General features: G+C 46.0%; 1 protein-coding gene across 1 annotated transcript; it reads left to right on the top strand.

Moving 5' to 3' along the window:
• The first annotated feature begins 430 nt into the window (after window positions 1-430).
• GDPD1 (glycerophosphodiester phosphodiesterase domain containing 1) lies at window positions 431-14542 on the top strand. Its single transcript, XM_042830275.1, has 10 exons — window positions 431-590; window positions 3954-3996; window positions 6110-6245; window positions 6711-6756; window positions 7372-7490; window positions 7931-8020; window positions 8566-8699; window positions 9749-9808; window positions 10614-10665; window positions 11146-14542. The coding sequence occupies exons 1-10, from the start codon at window positions 455-457 to the stop codon at window positions 11266-11268; spliced, it is 939 nt and encodes a 312-aa protein (XP_042686209.1). The 5' UTR covers window positions 431-454; the 3' UTR covers window positions 11269-14542.
• Window positions 14543-24965: the final 10423 nt, after the last annotated feature.

Here is a 24965-nt window from a genome sequence, read left to right as displayed (position 1 = left end):
GGTGACCTGCACACAGCAGGGGGTTGGAACTGCATGAGCGCTGTGGTCCTTTTCAACCCAGGCCAGGTTACTATTAGAGAACGCTTAGCAACGAGCACAGCCTAAGATCACGACTTGTCTGCTGGACTGAGATGGAGCGGCGGGACCTTACGTCATTTCCCCGCTCTCGGTCTCCAATTAGGCGCGCATCGTTTCACTGCCCGCTTTGCAATGCACGTTTCGCAGCGCGCTCCGGGAGCCGAGCGCGGAGTAGCGCAAAGCCCAGCGCCGGCCTCGGCGCATGCGCACTGCCGCCTCCCCGCGGCCCCGGGGGCGGAGGGAGCGGTGCGGCTGCGCGGCCGCAGTGGTAGCGGATCCCGCAACGCCGCCGCCCCGCGGGGAGCAGGGCAGGGCCGGGGGTGGGGCGGGCTCGGCCGGGCGGAGTGCGCGCTCGGGGCGGCCGGAGGAGCGCAGGATGTCGGCGACGCTCTACGTGCTGTCCACGCTGGGAGGATACGTCCTCACCTCGGCGCTGCTCCTCAAATGCCCCGGGCTGCTCCACCGGCCCAAGCGGCAGCGCTTCCGCTGCCGGCACATCTCGCACCGCGGCGGTGAGTGGGGCGGGGGGCGGTGATGGGGGTCCCTCATTGCTCAGCGCTGCCCCTCCGGCAGTGCGGATCTCGGCCGAGCCGTGCCCGCTGCGCGCCCAGCCTTCCTCCCCCCGCCTAATTTTAGGTGCCACCTGCTGACCGCCGCTTCATTTCAGAGCCGAATTAATCTCCCGGCGTCAGCCGCGTTCAGCTCCGTGCGGTGCTTTCCCCCCTCCGGGCGCTGCGCTGACGATCCTCGCTCCGGCAGCGCGGATCGTTCCGTCCTCCGCGGCCCTCAGCTCCGCTCCGCAGTGAAGATGAGCGCGGTGCTAAAAGCGCTCCTCTAAAAGACCCCAAAAGTTTGGGGTTGGGGGTTGTTTTTTTCCCTCTACCTTCTGCAAAGGGGAAACTACAGAGAAGGTTTCGTCCTGTGCTGATGGGGGTCAGCGCCGAGCCGTGCTCCGTTGGTAGAAACGCCACCCGTTGTCTCCTCGGGTTTTGCCCTATATTCGGTGCGAGGTGCCGTAGGCTGAGTGCTTTGGTTGTGCTTTGTGTGGGCTTTGAGTGCGGTTCCATCGCCTCTCCTTTTCTGTGAGTTATTAAATCACACGACGCCGAGCTGAGCTCTGAAAGCTTTTCCTGCTTGGATTTGTTTCCTTTGCTTTATGGGACATGCTGAGCTGCTTATAACTCATCACCTTAAACATAGCACAATGCACGCCTCGCTCAGCACGTGTCTCCTGCTTGTTTCCTGCTGGGCAGATCATTTTGATTACCACCCATTCATTAATTGAGAAGCCATTGCAAACTTGCGGGTGACTTTGCAGGCACTCGGTGTGACCTCCTTAATCCGCTTTTGTTCACGCCTCTATGCTGCAGCCTCAGCTCAGACGCAGCCCTGAGCCTCCAAGGGAGCACTGAGTGCCACCAGAAGGGCAGAAGGCTTTCCTTAAAGGAAACATTATTCATCGGGTGCTTGGAGACAAAGTCTGGCTCTTGGAGCTGCCCTGTGTCTGTGTGAGCAGCACAAGTGCACCTGGGTGGAAATAAAGCCTGAGTGGCGTCGGGGCAGCGTTGCTCATCGCCCGCCACGGGGCTGAGGATTGCTTACATTTCATACCCTGCAGTGTTTACCTCAGGATGGATTCCTGTGGGACTCTGCTGCTCCTCGTGCTGTGGCCTTACGTGCAGTGTCAGGTTTCCTTATTTCATTGCTCCAATTGACTGCAGAGCTCAAGGTAACACTTGTTTGACTTTTTCCTCCCTGAGGTGAGGCTTTGCATGCTTTGGTTTGGCTTCTTTCTTCACGCAGGACTCTCTTATCTAAGTTTATGGATCCTCGACAGAGACCTCTTTCATACAGGAGCTTTCTTATCTCAGTTCATAGCTTCTCTTGGATGCATCCCTGAGTTATTTCTTTGCTTTTGGCGTAGTTTTGAAATTGCTCGTTGCCAGGGTCAATAATGAGATCCTGATTCTCTGTGCTGGAGTCTTCTGTCTGCACAGACCTAATGGCAGAGCTGTTGTTTGACCAAGGTGGCGTTCTCAGACGTGTGTCAGCCTGTGGGAGATGTCATGAAATGGCAGAGTGGTTGGAGTTGGAACGTGTCTCAGTGATTTCCCACTCAGCAGGTACATATTTTCATCTAGCAGTCATGGGTTGGACCTTCTGGAGGTCTCTGTGTCCAACTCTGTGCTCAGAGCAAGGCCACCCTCAGCAGGTTGGTCAGGGCCCTGCCCAGTGATGAACACATCCAAGGATGGAGACTCTGTAGCCTCTCTGGGCAACCTGTGTTTGATCATTCTTCCAAAAGTGAATGCCAGGGTTTCAGTCTGTTCCCATTGCTTCATCACATCTCAGTGGTGCCCCATGGCAGGGCTGGCTCAGCCTCCGTCCCGTTGGGTGTTTGTACCTAGGAATAAGATCTCCCCTGAGCTTCTGTCCCCCAGGCAATAATCACAGTGCTTTCAACCAAGGATCTCTCACTGCTTAACTTTCACAGCCCTTCTCTGGTAGATCCATGTCTCACTTGTATTGAAGAAACCAAATTTAGTAAGGGTCATTGCTTGTGGGACACGAAAGCTTGCTTGCTGTAGTTCCCTTTTCTGAGAGTGGTTTACAGAAGCCATATTGCTGATGTACAGCTCCCGTTTCAGCTGATCTCTGAGTGCTTTTCCTCACTTCCCCATAACACAAGTCAGGCTTTTTGCTTCCAGCTGGTTTGACTCCCCACTCCTCCCTGCCCAACGCATAATTTGTCGAAGGAATCATCAGAATTCTTCTTTTTGTACGTTTCTGCCCATAAATGTTGGGATAATTTTCTGGCTGTGGTTTTCTTTCCCTCTCTCCCAGCTCAGCATATAGGGCTGTATTGTCACGGTTGATAAGTTATCTAAAACTTTTTAATTGTAGTTAATTTATAACTAATAATCTGTGTGCTATGCGGGGCTTTCCTGTCTGTTAGGCACTTATCAGAGGTGTCTGATGGGGTTCTCATGCTCTCCTTCATCCCTGTGTCACTTCTACCACTTAACCTCTTGCTAATGCTAAAGCCAAACTTCATAAAACATCACCGAATGCCAAACTGCAGAAGCTGCAGTGGATTTACCATATGTTAAACCACAGAGGTTTGGTCATTTGGATTCTGTCAGTTAAGCCTCTCTGTAAGCTTACCAGCACAGGTAACTCAAGGAAAACAGCTGTAAATTGCTGATTGGATGCACGTAGAATTTCATTGCTTTACTGGCTAAACACAGACTTAGATAAGTGTGTATTGACAAAGCCTCGTTAACGGGCAGGGCCTTGCTGCAGCTCCTATAATTCCTGTTTACAGAGCCTGTCTTTCCTCGCTGCAGAGTAGTTAGGATTTGCATCAATATCCTTCCTTGTTCCCTGTAGCTTCCTGCAGTTCTGCTGCTCCATATCTGAGGCAGGGTGAAAGCACAGCCCTCACCGTGCTGATGCTTCAAAGGTTTTTATATAAAGAATTGACGAGTTGCAAGGTTTATTTCTGCCAGAGGAAGCAATGAATTGGCTTCTCCTTTCTTTTCTCCACTGGAGTTAATGTGCTTCATTCCCCGTGTGTGAGACCGCTCTCTGCCAGCAGCATTGCCCCTTGCTGACAGGTTGGTGCTGTTTCAGGAGCACTGACAGAAGAGTTGTCACATTTGCTAAAATAAATGCTCTCATTTGTGTATTCAAAGTATGCAGATCCAAGGTGACAGCCTTGGCTTTTCCCTCCCCCCCCATCTCTTCATCCTAATTCCTCCTAATGTCTTCATCCTAATTCCTCAAAATGTGTTTCTAATCTAAAACCTTTGTATTTCTTTCCTCTACTGAGGTGAAGGAAAGGGTTTCAGTGCCTGTTCTTGTTATTTTTATAGGTGCTGGGGAGAACCTGGAAAACACAATGGCAGCCTTTCACCAGTGAGTACAAATGGAACCTGTATGTCTGTATCTGTGGTGTCCTCATTGTCTTTAATGAGTGAAGTAATCACTAATGACCTGACTTCCACCAGTTTGGGTTACAGCGCTGAAGTCATCTCCTGTGCATGACTTGCATGGGTTGCTTAACGTGGCTCTAATTTCACATGAGGAAATCTGGGGTCTCATTTCCTCATCTTCCAGCAAATTAAACAGTGGTGCTTCTACGTGTGATGGAGATTACATCTGTTGGGTTGTCATTTTGAAGCTATTTTTGTAAGTAGCACCAGACGCTTTTTTACCTTCTCAGAAGGTGTTTCAAATTCAGATACCCACATGCTGCTGCCCTTCAGGCCATCTGAATTTTGGCTGCTGGATGCACTGCTCTCCATACTCTGTGGTTTAATGGCCTTCAGTTTCCTCCTCTGTACAGAAGGTTAAGAATTCATCTCCCACTAGGACTGAAGTCTTAATGTTAATGAACTTAATATACCATCTGTAAAGCTGTTAGGAAGGTTTGAGTTCTGTTTTCTCCCCACACACACGTAATTCATTTGCACAATGTGTGAAAGCCTCTTATCTACGGGTTTGCAATCGAGTTGGTACTGGAAAGCCCTTTAAGCCTCCAAGCACTTAAGAAGCAGTGCATTCTAACAGCGTTCTCAAAAGCCCTTGGAAAAGCAGCACATCTCAAACCACAGCTGCCAAAGAGCAGCAACCAAATTATGTGGGCTCCTCTTTGTTCCTTTGGGGCTGCTGTTTGGGTTTAACTGCACAGAGTGGGCTCAGCAGTCTGCACAGTGCCTTGCAGGCGGAGCTGTGCCAGCTTCCCCATCCAAACAGTGCCATTGAAAGTGCTGCAGTCTTTTCTATCTCCATGGAAGCTGAGCAGAGCTGTGTTTTTGGTTCCTGCTGGCCTGCCTCTCTCCAACTCCGCTATGACGCTTTCCAGAAAGTGCTTCTTTTTCAACCGTGTCTTAATTGTGATGTAGCATCACACTGGTTTAATATGGACAGAGCTCTTAAAAAGAAAAGTTATGCCACAGCTTGTATTTAATTCTCAGAGGTAAACTCTGTTAAGGACTGTCCTGGGACTCGCGTCGTGCTGTGTGATAACACTGCTTCTGTTCTGACCACTTTAATTACCTTACTGTCATAGAATAACACATGCACTGAGGTCCAGATCAGTTTTAAACTGATCACAGCTGCCAATTGCTGATAGCATCACTGTGTTCTGGAGAGCAATTCGTTCTTTGTGCCAAAGTGGTTAAAAACATCCTTGTGGACTCGTTGGGCTCTTACCATCGTATGCTGTGAATGCTTCTGTGGTGGTTTGAGATTTTAGAATAATTATTGTTAAGCTAAAGAAGACATTTGCACTGTGTTAAAGTACCTGGGGCTCTGGCACAAAAGAGAACCCAGCAGTTCATTCGCAGACACAGCTGTCCTCATTGCAGTGTAGGTTAGTGTTGTCCTGACAGGAAGCTGCTAAGTAAACTCTCCAGATATTTTTATCCTGCTTCATTTCCATTTCTTTTATCATCAGGCTTGCTTTAGAGAGAGAGAGAGTTTTAAACACTGTGTTTACAGCAATGAAAGCTCCTGGTCAGCTCAGCATTTATAAAATCTATACATTGTGCTTTATTAGGCCTTGCTATGTGCCATGGCTTGAAAACAGTTGAACTTCAGTGAGCAAAGAACTCTGCCATCCTCGTTTGCAAATGCGTTCTGCTTTTCAACCTGAACTCAGAACACATTTTGCTGAATCTGGAGCATGCTCTGTGGTGATACAGATCTCACATTGGTACAGAGCTGTGGAGCCAATGATCCACTAAACTGTGATATTGCTATATGTTGAGTGGTAGGTTGCAGTGCCAAGGCTCCCAGTCCAAATCCCAGCTCTGATTCACAGTGCTTTGTTTATTCTTGCATCAGCTTTCTGCTGCAATAGAGTTATTTGTTCCTTGCTTGGCAGTACAGCTGTGAGGATTTGTTACATCATGAAGCAGACAAAGTGCCTTCCCTGAGATTACTTCAGCTGAATAACGCACGTGTGTTAGGCCTGGACCTGTACAAAGTACATGTGTGCTTCAAGGCAGGCTTTTTTTGCTTCCAGTGCTGTTAACATAGGAACAGACATGCTGGAGCTGGACTGTCACCTGACCAAAGATGAGCAAGTGGTTGTGTCCCATGATGAGAATCTGAAGAGATCGACAGGAGTCGATGTCAACATATCTGACCTCAAGTACTCTGTAAGTTGGAGGAGCATCTTAGTGCTCAGTGGTGCTTAGGAGTGTGTTTGTAGAATGGTTGGGGTGGGCAGGAGGGCTGTGTGTGCATGCAGAGCCTAAGGAGGGGAAGCTTAGCTAACAAGGTATCCTATAACCAGCTACTTGATGGGCAAATTGGAAGAGGAATCCCACCGCACTGCTCTGCTGGACTGCCTTTCCATCCAGTATAAGTGGAATTCTGTTTTCAGGGGGTGTCTGGACACACTTTGCCTCATTCAGCAGGTAGCAGAGCTCCAAGAGTGCCACATAGTTCCAGAATGAATGAACAGAATGCACAATTGCTTTCTAGGCAAGAAAGAGAATTGATTAATTTTGTCTTTAAAGGTAGCTTACCTGGCTTATGAATATCTATGTGTTTTTCAAGAAGAGTCATGATTGTATCCCTGCATTTAAGTTACTGGTGGTTTGTTTTTTTTTCCCTTTAAGGAACTTCCACCATATCTCTGCAAGTTGGATGTCTCGTTTCAGAAAGGTGAGCTTTTGTCTTTTGCTGTTTGGGTTTGCAGTTTTGGTAACTCATTTTCCATCTGGCAATGTCTTATTTTGGCAAAGGGAGTGGAGAAGTGTGTGTTTGCTTCCATCGGGATCTGGAGAAGTGTCAGAAAGCACATACAATCGTTTTGGTGATGTGTGGTGATGCACACATATGATCCACAAGCAGTTTCAGACATTAAAATTTGGGGATTTTGCCATCTGTCCCCTCTGCTTAGGGAGTGCTCTGTGGTGCATTTTCCTAGAAGGAAAGATTTGCTATGTGGCAGCTGAGCCCGTGCTGGCTCATTCTTGGTTTTAATGATGCCTGGACTCCTGCTATTGCAAAAATAATGACTAAATCTTGTGCAGTTTGGACCTAGACATCAAAATATCTCAGTGCGTTTTCATTGCAGGAATGAGCTTTTCATAATTACTTACAACTATGGGTGAAGGTGGTGGTGTTGTTTCGTTGGATGGCTGATTGAATTTGGAAAACGTGCTTGTTTCTGTGCACTGTTTTTACTGCTAAGATAAGAAATGCTCTGACATCTCAGCTTTTGCCTGCAGTATGTTATAAACGGCCACAGTGGCGACAATTCTCTTGTTTCCCCAGAAAGTCACTCTGAGGGAAAAGATAACCGCATCCCTCTCCTGAAGGAGGTGTTTGAGGCATTTCCACAAACTCCTGTCAACATTGACATCAAAGTGAACAACAACGTGTTGATCAGGAAGGTGCGTGTAAAGATGTGAGGCTGAACCTCGTGTGAGGACGTTGGGGTTCCAAAAGAAAAGAGATTCTTGGAGTTGAAGTCTTCCCAGAACATGGATTTCAAACTGCTGGCACCCTTCACGTTAGATCTTGGACCGCATATGGAATAATGTGGAACATAGAGATCTAGTGCAAGATCTAACCATGTCAGCAGACAAGGGAAGAGCCCCTGGTGTCATCTATCTGGACAACAGTAGGGCCTTGGGCCCTGCCTCCCTTGACATCCTTCTCTCTTTGTCCTGAATGTAAATGTAGTGTAATTATCTTAAAATGGGAGAGGATGTAGGAGATCTGTCTTTCCTGTGGTGATTGATGTAGTAAAAAAAGTAGCAATTAAATTATTCTGTGTGTAATAGTCAATGAAAGCATGTTAGATTTCTGCTTTTTGGATTCTGTATTGCAGGTCTCAGAGCTGGTGAGTCAGTATAAACGAGAGCATTTGACAGTGTGGGGGAATGTCAATTACGAGGTGGTGTCCAAGTGTCTTAAGGAGGTAAGAATGGATCCAGCAGAGCTTTGTTCTTGCCCTCCTGTTGCTGTGTGATGACATGTACAGAAAGCACCCCGTAAATCAAGACTGATGGAGCCATGCCAGCCTTTTAGATCACTCAAATTTTGCATTAGTGTTGTAAGCACAATAAAAACTGTTAGAACAAATCACGCTTAGCTAGCACCCATGTATTCTGCAATACAACACTTAGGGAACAAAGCTTAATTGTTCTGTAATATGTGGAATCTTATGATTTTTATGCCAGGACCTCCTGTTGCCACGGTTGTGCATCATTTATCCGGTGCAAAAGCAATTCTTATAAAGACTGCTTATTGTATGTTTCTTTTTATTGAAGTAATGGGTTTTGATATTAGTTGCCACTCACTTATATTGGCATAAAGCTGTTTCACAGCTGAAACTGCTATTCCTTTTTGTGCTAAGAAATTATACAGTTTAGAAGTAAATTAAATTATGCCTAGTCCGAAGGGAAGCTGATATGGTTATCTTGACCACGATGAGGTATAATTGTTCATTCCTGGTTCCTGCAGAATGCTGACATTCCCATCATCTTCTGTTTGCAACGTGTCCTTCTGCTTCTGGGACTCTTCTACACTGGTCTGCTGCCATTCATTCCTTTCAAGGAGGAATTCTTGGAAATCCCCATGCCTTCCATCATCCTCAAGTGAGTTCGAGCTGGTTGGTGGGTGCCACACTAGAATAACTGTAAAACAAGTGGGTGATCATGGCAGCTTGAGCGGTAAATTGAGCCATGAACAAAGAGTGAGATGGAACATTTCTGAGGGAAATACGCTGCACAAGCAGGTGGGCAGACAGAGATGTGGTGCATTCTGAAGGAGCTGCGCCACAGCTTACAGTGCAGCTCTGTTGCAAGGAGTGCTTTTACTTCAGACTGGAGAGATAGGAGGCTCCCAGTTGCTGAAGTTTTCATTTCCTGATCAAGTAAAGGGGCACTGAGACCTATCTGAATCGATGACCGAAGTGATGACTCCATAGTTGTCAGTGTTCTGGTGGTTTGACCATATCATATTAAAAGTTTTGTAGTGATGCTTGTCCTGCAGAGGTAGAAGTCAGTCCATTCATTTCTGTCCATCAGGTGCAAAGGGTGACTGTAAAGAATGTGCTCAGCATCTTTATAGTTCTATCCCAGATGAGAACAAATAGTATTTATTTCTTGTTAGGTCAGCTGCTTTTGGGTATTCATAAGTGAAAGTTATGCAAATTTTATGGTCCTCTATGTTTAACATGTCTCTAGCCAGCTCTGAGTTAAGCTATTGCTAGTGTGGGATCCTTGTGCATAGCAGTGTTTGGTAGCATGTCCTGCAAATGCCACCTTCAGGCTGCTGGTGCTGGTGCCATCCAGACAGCAGTATGTTGCAATGCTGGACAAATAACTGCACTTTTCTTCTTTCTTAGATACGGGAACAGAACAAATTAGTTTAAGGCCAGGGGGAAGTCGGTGCCAGGGTAGATCTGAGATTTCCCGTGCACTTTTTTTCTCATACTATACTGAAAATGTAACACCCATCTCTGCTGCTCCTCTTGAACGTGGCACATTTCTCTTCTGTAACCCAATTCCAAGTCACTGTCTTGAAATGAAAGGGAAATTACTGCTCTGAGAAACTGCAGGACTAATTCTTCACGTTTCTTTTGCAGAAACATCTCAATGCTTTAATCACTGCCCTGCTAATTTTTTATTCTCTTCCTCAACAGACTGAAAGAACCAGAAAAGATGTCAAGAAGCCAGAAATTTATTATCTGGCTAGCTGACACGTAAGATTTTAACCTGATTAAATGTTTAATCATATTTAGTCTCAGTATTGACAGTTGGCTTAAGCAGTGAAGAGCAAATGATGGCGACAGGTATTTCTTGGGCTGTCATTTCTTTCAGATTCCTCTAGCATTTTTTCAGTACAACATAAATCATATTCAAATCTTTCCTTTATGTTCCTGTATACTTATTTTTTTTGTGCACACACAGAGAAACACACTGAGATACAGTAACAGTGCAGAGCATTCCAATGTGACTTAAAATACTTGAGCGTGTGTTCGGTTGTTTGCCATGCAGGCAGATGCACAGCACAGCTCTGTGGTGTTTCACAAGGTTGTGACTGCTTCCTGATGTCAGAGGAGATGCTGTTTGGCTCACACTGAGTGTGTTGCATTTTAAGGCTGTTTGTGCTTCAGAGGGAACGTGGATGATTTCAGAAGATGCAGTGAGAGTCTTTGCTGCTTCTGGGTTTGCCATCCGTTTGCTTCATTAAGTGGCAAATCAGGAGAGTTCTCTCATCTGATGTGAAGAACAGAAATCTCATCTGAAGGCAAAATACTGGTGATAATACAGAGGTGTCTGTACAGAAAACAGGGATTTGATCTTCAGAACACTGATACAAATACCCATTATTAATTCAGACTGGAAATGTTAGGTGGACTTAAGTTGTTCAAGCTTTCTGTAGTGATCACTTTCTTGTGGAAACCATTGAATCTAAATGCTATATGGTAATTGTATTGCAGAGCATCAATTGATGTTAAAAATCCCATCTATGTTCATGAACAAATATCTTTCTCTTTTCTGCAGATTGCTAATGAGGAAAGCACTTTTTGATCACCTCACTGCTCGGGGCATTCAGGTACAGTGTGGCAAAGCTAGAGGAAATCTGCTTTAGATCTGAATCTGAATCTGAACAAGACAGACATGGCCTTAAGATGGGTTCATGTTCTCTGTCCCTTTCTGTGAGGATTATTTCAGTTCAAATCCTTTGTAGAGCTACATAACCTGAAGCAAATCTCCATTACTTGGATTGGGGGAAGATTGGGGGTGGACAAAGTTAAGCTACAAAATGTGCAAAGCTGCTTTCCTGGTTGGGGCTTTTCTTGACTTTTGGAGATGCCTGAAGATTTGAGTAACACTGGAGTTGAATTCAGCCAGAAAATGTCTTCCCACACACTGTTTGCCTTTGAGGAAGGATACATTTGTGTGCTTTGGCATCGCAGCGTAATGGTTTTAATACATGTGGCATCATTTCTGTCACACATGAAACAATCTAGGTCAGCAGTCACTACTCTTTATTTGAGTATTTCCTGTAATAATGGGTCTTTCTGTATTGCAGGTATATATTTGGGTACTGAACGAAGAACAAGAATACAAGAGAGCTTTTGATCTGGGAGCAACCGGAGTCATGACAGACTATCCAACAAAGCTCAAGGAGTTTTTACACAACTATCCCGTGTAAATACAGGCAAACAAGGAAGACTTTGCAGAACAGATGGAGCCAAGAAATTTAATCAAAAAAAAAAAAATGTTGAGCAACGTACACAAATCACATTGTTGGGAAGGTGATTCCTGACCTTGTCAGGTTGCAACCTAATGTAAAGGCTGTCTATTTATTTTAAGACTTTAATTACATAGTTTACGTTTGTAAATAGATCATCTAGCAAAGGTGCACTTCACTAATAGTCGTGACTAAGAAGAAAGTTGCTGGATAGGATACCTGTAGATAAGTGTTGTTTTATCAGGCACAAGTGTTCCTAAGCAGATGTCAAGACACGTCAGTTACTCCAATTATATTTTAGTGTGCAGAAACTAAAGGGCTTCTGAAAGTGTGCCCTTTGTGTATGTATTGCTTGTGTTGCTTTTACTTTCTGAATAACTTGAAGGGTGAGAAAGAGAAACAATGCACAGGAGAAATAGAGAGCAGAATCTGTGGACAGCCGGACAGTTCAGCCTGTGAAGTGTAGTAAAAGCAGTCACTTTTTTCTTTCTTTTTTTTTTTTTTTCCAAACCAAAATTAACCAATTTGGTCAGTGCAGGTTTCCTCAATTATTATTACTGATAAGAATGCTGAGCTTCAGTTACCGCTGTATTTAGACTTCTTTTTGATGTGATGGTAACACAGTGACTCACTGGCCAGCGTCCAGACACAGCATTTAAGCTTGCTGCTGAGTTTGCTTCGTTCTTCTGCAAGGATCTGGGTTTGCCCCTGGTTCTGAGCTGCCTGTCAGGCTGCCATGGCCTGGCAGCAGTGAGTTGCCCAGAGAGGAAGATTGCACTTGGTGTAGACTACACTTCCTTTGAACTACTCTTTTCACAAAGGAAACTGATGTTTTTAGGAGTCTTTTGCACTTTCATAGTTCTGACACCTCTTGGCTTGATTAACAGGAAGCTGTTTTTTGGATGAGGGACCAAAGAAGATTTTAAATTTGGTCAGGAGTTTTAGGAACGACGTAAAAGTTTTGTTTTAAATGAATTCACCCAAAGCATGCATATATATATGTATGTATATATGCCTGTAAAAGGAGCAGCTATCAGTCTAGGATGCCTGTAAGTTTTAGTCTTTTTTTCTCCACGTTCAATATTGATGAAGTCTATGGGCATGGACTCAGAAGTAATTTTACCAGCAGAAGCCAGGAATCCCCAGGTGTCATGGAATGGGGAAGGATAGGAATGTGTTTTTAGAAGCTGAGTGCTGTTCTGCCCCTCTGAACAGATGCTCTGAGTGTCAGACATATTTGAGCCTGTGATGCCCTGTGTTTTGGTGTCGTCATGTTAGGGTTCTTCAGAAAGAATTTGACTCTTTTAGATCAGTTATTCACAATGACATGTATAGAGCCCAGTCATCAGGTGGCACTGCTGGAACACAGCTGTTGTGTAGTGATGATAGTATCTAATTCCTTATGGACCTTCATGTGAAAATGATATCACTTAATAATGAACACAGTAGCCAGAACAAGAGAGATTCACTGCAAGATATACTCATTATTCTAAAAGTTTGGAAAGCAACGAATTTTTTCCCTTCCCATCTCAGACTTGGAAGGGCTCTTGTTTCACTGCAAGGCTGCTGTGCCATACCTGTAATCATGGAGCATCTTTGCTATTTCATTATGCCCATCCGTGGTAGAATGTCACGTCCATCTGAATGGATGATATTCATCTGTGTTGTGCAATGTCCACTTAATGGAAGTTCCTTTCCAAGGAGTTCTTATGGATGAAATAGAAGGCATTACTGCATTTACACTTTAATTGAACGTGTGACAGTAGTGGCAAGTGAGTTAATGGTGTCCTTCTCAATGTCTGCCTACTTAAGATGGCTGTAGATTCGATTTCCTTTTAATTTAATCAGGCTTGTTGTGTACTGAATGGCTGAGAGGAAAATGTAACTTCCTACCTGCTCATAGGAATAAGGATTACATGATTTATCATGTGCTGTGCTTCTTGTTTCCACTTCAGACCAGTTATGCTGGTCAGGTAACTGCTAATAATCAGTCTAGCAATATTTCTTCCTGTTTTCTAATATTCACAGAATAGTTTCAGAATAGGCTCCATATGGATCTCAATAGGAAAAGAAAAACCTTCTACCCTCTCTGTTCAAATTTGGTCTACTATTCAATTATAGCTCCAGATCCTACATTTTTGTGCAGTATATACTTTTTTTCTACTCAGTTTTATTGCTGTCCAATTTCCAACGTGCACATCTCCACTGAGATACAAGTACAATTCTGGTTTTATCAGATGCTACTGAATAGCACAAGTTAGGACTTCTCTTAGGCTAGGAATAGCTGAGTTTTAAAACACCACTTTTATTTTCTGGACTCGATCTCTCATGGGACACAACAATGACTTTATTTTTTCTCTTAAGCTTTCCCCATTGCTGCATAAGCAAACTATCTTGCTTTATTCCACACTGACTGACAAAACACTGCTATTAAAATGGACTTTATTTTTACATTATAAGCTACCTGTTTTGCTGCAGCTGCGGTGTTGGGAACTTGTGCCTTCAAAGATGCTCAACACATTGTTCAACCACTGTTCTTCCTACGTGTGCTGTAGCTTTTGACTGTGCTGTTCATACGTGAGCTCTCTTTGATAAATCTGCTACTTGATACCTGAAGTTTAAATAAGATTTATGGAAAGGAGTGCTGAAAAAACTGCTGAATTCCTTCAGTCACTCGTTTGGACCACAGTAAAGGAGCTAAAGTTTGATCTCTTGAGGCAGACAGCGTTGTGTGGAAGAAAGCATGGCTCTGAGCTCCAGTGCACAATAGGCCACAGAAACTATCTGTAACAAAACAACATGGAATTGAGGGAGTTGTAGGATGTTTCTTCTGAATTGCTTTGTTTGAATGTTCCATAACCTGCCGCTTGATTTCAAAACCACTTGGACAGAAAACCACTTGTTGAGGTCTTGCTCAGCCGTCCAGCAGGATGTTCAGTTGATCTCTGTCTCCCAGGAGAGATTTTTTTTTTCCCTTTGGGTAATTTTAACTCTAAGTATTGTTTAATACGTACCGTGTTCTCAATCTTTTGCAAAATACGTGATGTATGAAGGATGATGCATGTATTCCATGCACTTTTGATCTGCAGAAACAGTTTTGGACCTCTAGCTGAAAATCTGTGAACTGATATATTTTTTCTTTTCTTGTAAGTAAAGATTGATGCTCTTGAAATGTGACACATTCAGATATCTTTGCTCATAAAAGATCTACAACTAAATACTACTTCTTTATGAATTCTTTGTGTGATTTCTGTTATGAAGCTGTGCTTAGAATACTACGTTGTTGTAGTTGTTTACTACGTTGTTTACTACAAACTTCTTAATGGTGGCCTTTGGATGGATGCTCAGAAAACGAATTATCTTATATACATTGAACTCTTTGGAAACTTTTGGCACTTATATTGGCTTTCCCATACCTCAGCATCTGCCAGTATGTGTGGCTAAAGAAAGCCTGCAAAGGAGGTAAGCCTGTCTTCTGTGTGCAGAGCCTTCAGAAACAAACCTCTGAAATCAGTTCCTACTCGATTTATCTACAGTTCATTTGAAGACAGAAGCAGTAGAAGATAAACTTGATCATAAATGGAGAAAAAAAAAATGTGATCAGCATATTATGGGGTATTAAAAGCCTCTAACAGGTGAGAGAGCTGCTGGTGAGCTGGTGGCAAATAACCAGCTGTGTTTTGAATGTGGTTGGTGTTGCTGGATAGCATCGTGAGTGCAAACTTCTGTGCAGGTTGTGTGTCCTTAGGTGATGGCCTGCTTTAAGCACAGCACTGATGCCAAAGTGCTTTTCCTCATGGTAAGCTGATGAATATTTCCTCTGCTCCTCCAAGTACAGCTACAGCTTTGCTGCTGGGTTGCCATTGATTTACATCTAGCGCTGGGTATTAAGGTCAAGCGTGGAGCCTCGAGGTTCTGTATTAGCTAAGAGGCGAAGCAGGCTTTTTGTAAGCAACAGCAGTTAGTAACTAGGAAAGAATTTGGGCAGGCCGACGGGAGGCGGCTTCCCCGCCGGCTGCGGGCTGCTCCTCGTGTCCCAGCGCTCCCACCCGCCCCTGTCGTATCGCTGGAGACCGCCAGGAGGCGCTGCAGCCCCGCGGGCGCCCACCGGGACCGGGCAGCTCCTGGCGGCTCCGCGCTGGTTACGGAGGGTGCGGCGTAGCGGGAGCAGCGCCTGTGCGTTCGTTGGTGCTGCGAGTGGGGAAAAACCTTTCGCTGCTGACAGCTGAAAGCGTCTTTCTTTGATCTGCCGTACCTGAAGGTGTTGCTTTGAGCTGTCTGAAAAGGTTTGCGGTGCCTTCGTTGTATAACTGAAGAAGCTGAGGCGTGCTCCACTGAAGAATCTCGATTCGCAAGTCCGGCGGCATCAGCTGCAAACAGAATTTGTGAGCGCTGACAGAAGACTGTTAACAGATCTTATGGCGACCGATTTAAGTACTGTGCAGCACCAAAAGTCTTGAGTTAACCGGAGGGATTTGGTGCTTTCTCCCGTCTCAGTGCTGCCGTGGTACGTCAAATAGCAACATTAATTAAAGGCACGTCTTTCCAGAGGGGGCAGCGTCACGTCTCCTGAATAATTGCCCTTTTCCAGGTTTATCACGTTAACCAGGATCAGGCACCGATCTGTATTAAAAGGCCTCAGGGCTGTTGGGAGGAGCCCGTGTGCCTGCGCCTTTAAGAGGAAGCGGCACTGTTTGTTATTCCCCCTCCGCGCTGCACGCCGGCACGGCCAGCTCCGCTCCCATTGGCTCCCGCCGCCCAGCTGCTGCCTGCGCGAGCCCGACGGCGGAGGGGCGGGGGGAGCGCTGCGTGCGTCTGTCTGTGTGTGGCGGCGACGGAGGGGGGGGGCGGGAGCGCCCCTCTGCCCCGCGCTCCGATTGGTGAGGAAAAAATGGGCTGCGGCCGTATCTAACCAATCGGCGGGTTGTTGCTATGTGCCAGTGAATGGCGATTGGTCGGCGGTGACGCCACTCGCGGCCGACGGGGTGGGCGGGCGTTTTTATAAGGGGAGGACGCCGGCGGGAGGGGGAGGGCGCTGCGGGGCTGCCTGGTGCGCGTCTGCGGTCGCGCTCCGTCTGCGCTGGGGACGCGTTTCGAGGCGGCCGCGCAGCGGCGAGTGAGTGCGGTGGGGCGGTGGGCCGAGAGCAGAGGCCGGGAGCGGGGTCGGCGGGACCGAGCTGCGCCACAGCCGCTTCCTCCCGTCCCTCCATCGCGTCGCGGGCCGCCGCTCCGCCCGGCATCGCTGCTTCAGCGCCGCGCGTCCCGCTGATGGGGGGGAAATGGAGAGGAGCGGGGCAAGTGGGGATGGCGGGCAGGGAAACGCACCGGTGAGCTGCGGGGCCTGGGGTGAGGCCCGCCGTGCTGAGCTGGGGGCTGCGGGGGCTCGGAGGGGTTCCGGCCCCGGTTCGCTGGGGGGGGGGGGCGAAGGGCCGCTCCTTTGTCTGCTGCCTTCCGACGGGAAGTTTTGGGTTCGGTCCAGAAACGGCGGAGAAGTCGGGGATGGCAAAAGGAGCCGCGGGTCTGGAGCCGAAGGTTGTGGTGTTGAATTTGGAATCCCGAAGAATCCGTGTTTTATTTATAATTGTTTTATTTCTTTTCAGTTTGAAATGCGGTCGTAGCGATGTAGGAAAAAAGGAGTTTTGGCCTCTGCCCTACGGCTGAATCTGCTGCTCTGCCACCTCTGCGTGAGCGCACGGAGAGAGGAAGCTCTGAGCTGTGCCTGGGCTCACGCAGTGCCTTCCCAGGGCTGTGCTCCCAATAAGGATTTTCTGCTAATGCGTTTACAGTTACTTAAAGCTTAGGCTGGGTAGCACAGAGAGGCCTTTGCTGAGTTAGGAGGTTGGAAAGGAGCAGATGAGCTGAGCTTACAGTGTGTGAGAGGATTCTGCCCGGATGGGATGTGTTTGGTGACTTCATGCTTGCAGAGCAGCCCTATCTGTTTTGTTCAAGACCTCGTTGTGGAGGTCTCCATGTCTCTGGTTTCCTTTAAATGCTGCTTGCTTGGCAGTCCTTGAATGGGGAATTAAGAGGATGTTCTTTTCTCCTGCTGGGGGGAGAAAGAACCTCACATATTTAAAAGTGAACCCTTGGTTCTTTGAAGGTAACGTTGGGAATAGTGATGATGTCCAGCACTTCTTTTTTTTTTTTTTTTTTTTTAATTATTTTCTTTCATGTTGCCAGTGTTGGAACAGCTGGCAAAAACTGGTCACTGATCTCCTTTGTGTTCTCTGGACCACAGATCTTGACTAAGTGATTTCCTTGCTGCTTGGTATGGGCAGTTGAGTCAGGGCTGCCCTGCAGAAGGCAGCGTTGCTACCTGTAATTCCACATTCCCTCAAAGGCTCATGGGTGAATACCTGCTGCTAAGAGAGGATTTAATTAAGGAACTGGTCACTCTGGTGTAGCTTTTTAGAAAGTGGGAGCTCCTTGATCTAGTGTGGTGCTATACAAGCTTTACGAGGATTGAGGAGGAGTGAAAAACATTTATTTGTTGTTCTTGCATCATGATCTTACCTTTTGCCATGTGTTAAAGGCTCTTGAAGAAAAGTCAATGAAACACAGGCCTTCATTGTGCTCTGGTCATGAGCTGAGCTGGCAAAGCTTTGTTAGCTTGAAGTTAAAGCGAGTCTTCATTAGAGGTCAGCTGTGAAGTGCCAGAAAAGTGGAATTCATGAGTGATCACAAAGTGGAGCTTTGAGTGGAAAAATTGAGAGTTATTGAGAGTTGTTTCTCTTAGCTGCTTTGAAGCTAATCAGTGAGGTGTGAGGCAGAATTGCAAAGCAGATTGGATTTATCACTTCGAAACCACTGCAGAAATACAACTTCCCTTCTATTCTGTAAGCAGGTCCTTCAGTTAGTTCCCTCTTTTCTGTGCTTGTTAATTCTGAGGTCTTGTCTTCTAGATCTAATGACAGTAACAAAAGGCAAAGGACAGGTTTTCTTCTCCTGAAGCCAGGGCAGGTCCACAGAAGAGATCTGCCTACTCACACTCGAGGACTTTTCATTTCCTTAGAACACATCTTTATCTGGAAAATCAGTACATGTGCTGGTGGTGTGATGGACCTCTTCTTACAGAATCAAAGCCTCCCTGTAGTTTGGCCTCTGGTGGGAGGAGAAAATGCTGTCCAGGCAGTGGCTCTGCAGCGTGTGAGCTGATTGCTCCCCTGTTCTGGTCGTGCCAGACCTGTCTGAGCACCTTCACCAGGGCAGGACGGCGCATCGGAAGCGTAGCTGGACTGGCCGAGCCACTTAAGGCTGCAGGAAGTAACGTAATTAATAAGACTTAGCTCTCCCACATCTTGTACCTGACAATCTCCAGTCACTTGACAGTGCTAATTAAAGCTAATCGCACTCCTCTGTTTTTAGTAAATAGCTATTATCCCCACTTCACTCTTGCTTTAATGAATGGCAGTGTCAGATGATGTGAATCACTGGCAGTGGTGGGAATGCAGCCTGTGCATGATGCCTTCCTGTCTTTGGGCCTGCTTACATGTCTGCCTGGACGTGGCTTCTTCACGCCTGTTCCAGCACATTAGAAGGTGGGATGTCCTGCTGACTGACAGAAATAGATAACTTTTCACCTGACTGTGGTTGCCCTCGTGCAGAACCGATCTCCCTGCATCTTGCTAAAGCTATTAAAAGTTGGAAAAGCTGAGGATGCTTTGAGTTTGCCCTTCAGAGGAGCTTTTGATCCTCTGAGGGGGAAGGCAGAGTGGTGTCAGAACTGCACTCTTGCTTCTCCTGTTTCACGTTGGCAGCAACTTCATTATGAGGAGAAAAATGTAGTGTGGTGTGACCTAGAGATTGCACAGCTCAGCCTCAGAACTCTGCAAGAGTTAAATTTCACTCATGAAATGTTACTAGAGGATGGCTCAAGCAATGTGGTATTAAAAACAGATAGTCCAGCCTCACCAAAAAAGAGTTAATAAGTAACTACGAAAAAAATATTAATGAGAATCCCAGGAACTCCCTGCAGAAGCATTTGTCTGTAGGCATGGAGCTATGAGAGGCGAGTCAGCTCGCATACCTTGGCAGCACTGTGCAGGCTGGTGAGGATATCCAGGAGGAATTAAACCACAAGCTGGTAGGGTAACAGCTGACTTGACCATTTAAACTCAGTTTGGTTATAAAGTATCTGTTGTGCGTGAGGAATGGAGCTGTAAATCTTCACCTGTGTTTTCTCCCTTGGCATAGGTACTTTGTGCTGTCAATGGAAATGTGAGCTAGAAGAATGATGACTGAATTGCCATGGAAAGCATGTACCTTGTTAGTGTGGCAGCTGTTGCATAGAAGAAAGTGTTTCTGAAGGAGGTTGGTCAGAATTTGGGTTGTTATCCTTTGCATTAGTTAGAAAAGGAGGTCTGGTAAAAAGTAAAAGGCATGGACTCTCCCACAGCACTCGCTTCTGGGCAGTGCAGGCCCAAAGTGATGGGGCCTTCTGTTTTGTAGGATGCTATATGTGCATAACTTGAGCAGAGCATAATATCCTCCACGTGCCACCACCATGTTGAACACACAGCTTTCTTCAGCAGGAAGACGGCTGTGGATTGAGAGCTGCATCTTGTGTGTGTGAGCCACAGCTGCTCCCTTGGCCTGCTGCATTGGATGTACCTGGCCAGTTTGGAGGAAGGACTGCTATCCCTCAGTGTGGGATGCTGGCATGACTTTTCTTGAAATGTAAAGGAGGAAATGGAGTCGTTTGTGTTTTAAATGAGTTCAGCGTGCAGTTTTTATTTATTTGTGGCACAAGTGGGATTTGCTGGTAGGAGCAAAAGTAAGTGCTGGCTTGTTCCAAATCTGTCCAGGCTGCCGTGCCGCTTTTCTGCATCTATGTGTCCTCCTCCAGCTTGGCAAAGTGATGCTGGCATCTGTTGTGACTGATGGTGGAGCTCAGCCATGCCTGGTACCTGCCAGGCGCAGGTGGGCAGCGCGCAGCTCTGATGCCTGCAGTGCTCCTGTCCTCAGCAGCGCAGGCTCTTCTGCATTGCAAAGATGCTGCTGCCAGGCAACTCGCAGGCAAGTGGGATGAGAATTCAGGCAGAAGTGTCAGTCATTCTCCTGGCAGAGGCTGAGCCTTGCAGTCCATGTTCATGTTATTTCAGAGGCAGGCCCAAAAACAGTAGCTAATTTTGAAGGCAACCCTGTACGTCTGTCCCGGCTGTGCTGTCCTGCATCTTTTTGAATTGATGAAATCATAGAGAGAAGCATTTTCTGGATTTTTTTCTTCTCCCCAGATTTATTTTTCTCCATTTTCGTTATGGTGCCTGTAGTGTATTGGATTGTTTTGAACAGGATGCTTTGTCCTGTTGTGCAGGGAGAGATGAGTTAGCAATTCTGACGCTCGGTGGGCCTGAATGGGCTGAGTCCTGTCCCAGCACTGTAAATAAATCCAGCAAGTTCTCTGCTAGTCTGCAGCCACATCTCTACAGCATCTTGCTGAGATACTTTAACCTGTTCCTTTTGTTTCCAGTCAGTCGTGAGCTGTAGGTTAATGCAAGAAAGCTTCTGCTGAGAATGCAGCCATCCTCTGGAATTGCTGTAGTGACACCATTGCACTTGAGCTCCTGAAAATGCACTGATGTGGATGTTGGCTTCTTTTAAACCTTTTTTTTTTTTTTTTCCTGTTTAATTTGATTGAATCTCTAAACTAGCCAAAGCTAAATCAGCTATTTAAAGAGCAATTTTTAAATCTATCTATATATTTTTTTTTCCCATAAATTACTTTGGTTTGTGGACAAAGTGTTAGTTTGCGTAGTAACAATGCCAGACAGACTTTTTGGTGAGGGGAGGAGGGGAAGTTAACCTAAGTGAGATGTGAAGATTTGCTGTTTGCTCCTTTGATCGATACAACTGTGGTGATGTTTTTAGCCTGGATAGCAGAGCTGTAACTGATGCTTTTCCTAACGAGCTGTGTGGAACACTGCAGGTGCAGCACGGTTGGTGTGCCTGTCCTGATTCGTGATGGCCAGGTAGCATCTGATTGCTGCTTTCTGCATCTCTTCTTGATGCCCTCTAGTGGTTACGTGCCGGCTGTCTGCAGTATTTTTGGTGGCAGCGTGGTGTATTTCCATCCACCTCTGCAGATGCTTTTTCTCAGCATCACGGAGTGCTTCCTGAGGTGAGGACTGTCTCCAGGCTGTGGATGATGGCCAGGGCCCTCAGAGATGGGTGGCTCATGGGGATGTGTCCAGAGGAATAACGGGAATGAGGCATATTTCATTTTGAGGGTCATCTAAGAGAGAGACCTTCTCCATTCTGTTTCTGTCGTGCAATTATGTGCGCCAACCTGAACAGAGTAAAGGTAAACGTAGTCTGTTGTTTCACTGTTATTTTCCTTTCTCTGTGGGCTTGCAGAGGTTGGAGAATGAGCTGGAGGAACACAGGTATTAAGAGAAGACACAGTTCATGTATCAGTAATGACTTCTGTTGACCATGACAGTACTGCTGGCACTTCTTACCAAGCGTTTGAAATTGGTGCGTTTCAGATAATGAAGAAGTAGGGGAGTGTTACTTACCTCCATATTTTACTTAAGCATCTTTTATTGTTTTTTCCATCGTGTTCCATGTTTAATTTCAAGATGATCACCCTTTCTTTCAGGGCTTTTGGCTACATATATCATCCTTTGCTATCTTCAGATCTGGCTTCAACTTTCCAAAGCTGTTGCTGACCTATGCTGTGGTGTGAGTCTCCCAGACTGCCCCAGGATCCTCACTACAGAACTGCATCATCTAAGTGCAAAGACTGCCAGCTCTGCCAGCTCTCTCTGCACTTCTGATATTAATCCTGCAGGGAATGGGAGAACCCAGCCTGCCCTCTTACTGTGTTGTGTTAGAGACCAGTCTCTCCCAAGCTGCAGTGCTTTAAGCATTGTTCAGGTAGCTTCCATGTGAAGAAAGCACTGATAAGTACATGTGCTTGCCACAAGCCTTTTATTAAAACCATGCTAAGAGCCTGGAGCAGTGTTGGCTGCTAAGGTTGGTGACCTTGTGGAAACAAAGAACTCCCCAGTCTGATTCCCCCTATGCTCTAATTACACTCAGCATAAGTACATCTCTAGTTCTTCCTATGTTAATGAGAAGAGACACCGAAGAAGGAAGGTTGGGTTTCCAGACAGATGGGCTTTTTCAGAACTGCTCCAGGCAGCTTTCTGTGACATTTGCTGTGTTCTGCTAAGCATTTTACCAGCTAAAGTCTTAAAAAGCAAATAATCTGTAATACAAACCCTCAAACCCAACAGACCTGCTGTTTGTCCTTTCAGAGTGAGCAGGAACACTTGCCTCTGGGCTGCATTGCACATGGGTTTCATGCAAAACGAGGCTGTATAATAGCCTTTGTTCTCTGCTGCTGTGGCATATGGGCTTGTACCAACAGTAACCTCACGTAGCCAGCATTTGGCACAGGCTTCGCCTTTCTCCTTTTTTGTGTTTCCTGAATTACTGAACAGCTTAATGTGAAAAGTGGCTGTTAGGCAGATGAAGGCTGAGTGCTGAGCTGAAAGCTATCCGAATAGCAAAACGTCATGGGATTTTTCTTCTTGGGGTGATATCTGACTGTGCAGGACTAGGCAGGGCAGCTGTGACATGCACACTGCTCTCCAATGGTTCTGTTTGCCACAGTAGATGATGCAGATAAGCTTTTCCCTAGAATTCATTCCTTTTGTCTCAGCCAGTTTTCTGACTGCTTGCAGGTGAATTACTGCGTACAAATTTCTGTTCCACTGACTCGATTGCATGCATTCCAAAATGGAATTTCTCTTGAATTACAAAAAAGAAATACTGGATTATGTGGAATGCAGATTCTCATCTCTCTAATGGTATTGGGCACAATAATTAAATTTAATCAAAGCTTTTTTTTTTTTTTTTTTTTAGGCAATGCTTATGTGATTTATGGAGTTCATCACAAGTTTAGTTTTTGTTTTGTTTTTAAAGCCTTACTCAGCATCTCAGCCAGGTTTCCCATCAGAGCCTTACCTCCCACATCTCCTGCCTTTGGTGAAGTGATCCATTTGTTTTGCCTTCTCAGCACAGTACTGAAAACAAGAATCACGGTACATCTCAATCTGTGCTCTGATAACTTCTCACTTCAGTTTGTCTCCTTCTGAAAGGCCGCGTGTTTTTGCTGACATTAAATGTGTTATGAGATCAAATGAATGAGTTCTCATGAAATATTTTTTCTGCACATAAAGGTGCAGCAGGTAGTGTGTGTGTGTGTGTGTGTGTGTGTGTGTGTGTGTGTGTACTCCGGTTTCTCTGTGATGCCATTCCTGTTCTACTCATTGTTCCAGAGCACTGATGCTTAGGTCAGCAAACAACAAACAAGGCATTCCTCTTATGTTATTCTGGCTGGGCATTGTTTGTGTCTCCATTTGGCTTGTAAGGTGCCTTTGGAGTGCTTTTCAGACTGTAGTGCTGCAGTGCTGAGTTGTAGTGGTGGGCAGCTGATGGGAAAAGAAATGTTTGGCACAGCAGCCTGGGAGGAAAGTAGTAGAGCTGCTGGCTGGTGTGTTTAGCTGCTCATCTTGTAGAAAAGGGAGGAAAGAGAGAGAAAATCACGCCATTTGATGAGGTCAGTGTAGACGTGGGTTTTAACAGTCTGTTTGCTTAATCAGAAGTCAGGTGAAATCTTGCTTGTTCCTCACCTGGTCTGTCTGCTGTAAGGTGTTGCTTTCTGACACCACTTTGCCTTGGAATCTGGTTGCTTTTGGTCCCCATTCTGATCTGCTGAGGTCCAGAGATGCAAGCTGTGCACCGAACAGGGCACAGGTTGGTCAATTCCACCCCTGCCAGAGCCTTTCTGCCTCAACAGGAGCAGGTTTTGTTTCTGACAAGCTGGGGAGTGAGCCCTTCTGTGTCAGGATGGGCCTTCCAGAGCTCTGGCTGTAACTTTAATTGCAAAAGGTTAATCTGATTAGTTAGTGTTTGCAAAGAGCTTTAAGGATGAAAAGTGCCATGTAAGTGCTGACTATTATGATGGTGATAGATGGGCTTTATCAGCAGTTTGCAGGATGAATAAGAATCTTTTTCCCATTTGAGTAGAGGAGGAACTGCCTTCTGAAAAGCAGGGAAAAAAAAATATATTTTTTGGGGGGTGAGGAGGGAACCTAAACCAACAAACAAGTATCAGGTTGGCTTACCAGTGCCTACCTCCTATTGACCATATTGTGGTGAGCATTGGGCTGTGCTAAATGGTGCCCATGTGTATCTGTGGCAGCTCCCCACTGTAACGCTTGCAGTACTGTGCTTGCAAGCTGTGCACACAAGGCAGGCTCTGCAGGGCTGCCCAGCCTGCAGCAGTAGGTCTGGAGGGGAATGCCTTTAGGAGCACTAATGCATCTTTGGTGCCTTGAGTCTTCCTTTTCAGCAGTGACAGGAAGATTTAGGAGCAGAAGTGTTGAGACAGAGCTTTCCGTAAATGATGCTTTGGTACCAAGGTGATGAGTTTTGGGGTGGGTTTTTTGTTTTTTTTTTTGACAGTGCTCACACATGAAACTTTTCAGCAGGCAGCAGTAATGGATTCCCAGCCTGTTTCTTACTGCTCTTTCAGTCTGATGTGCTGTTCAGTAAGTGGGCTGTGGGCAGGAGTTCTGCAGGACCACCTCCTGCAGCAATTCTCTTGGGTCCTGCCTGTAGTGCCTTAATAAACATTTTGGTTTCCGTCA

Source organism: Centrocercus urophasianus, unplaced genomic scaffold (genome assembly GCF_019232065.1).
Source record: "Centrocercus urophasianus isolate 14NV4802_14NV808 unplaced genomic scaffold, USGS_Curo_1.0 seq_33, whole genome shotgun sequence".
Taxonomy (NCBI): Eukaryota; Metazoa; Chordata; class Aves; order Galliformes; family Phasianidae; genus Centrocercus; species Centrocercus urophasianus.
This window is presented reverse-complemented; position numbering and strand designations above follow the sequence as displayed.

What these genes read in the sequence shown, in the direction of transcription:
- GDPD1 (XM_042830275.1), top strand. Translation starts at nt 455, where the DNA reads ATGTCGGCGACGCTCTACGTGCTGTCCACGCTGGGAGGATACGTCCTC. An exon ending in GCACATCTCGCACCGCGGCG is followed by an intron (nt 591 to 3,953) that starts GTGAGTGGGGCG and finishes TTATTTTTATAG; the next exon opens with GTGCTGGGGAGAACCTGGAA. An exon ending in GGATGTCTCGTTTCAGAAAG is followed by an intron (nt 6,757 to 7,371) that starts GTGAGCTTTTGT and finishes TTGTTTCCCCAG; the next exon opens with AAAGTCACTCTGAGGGAAAA.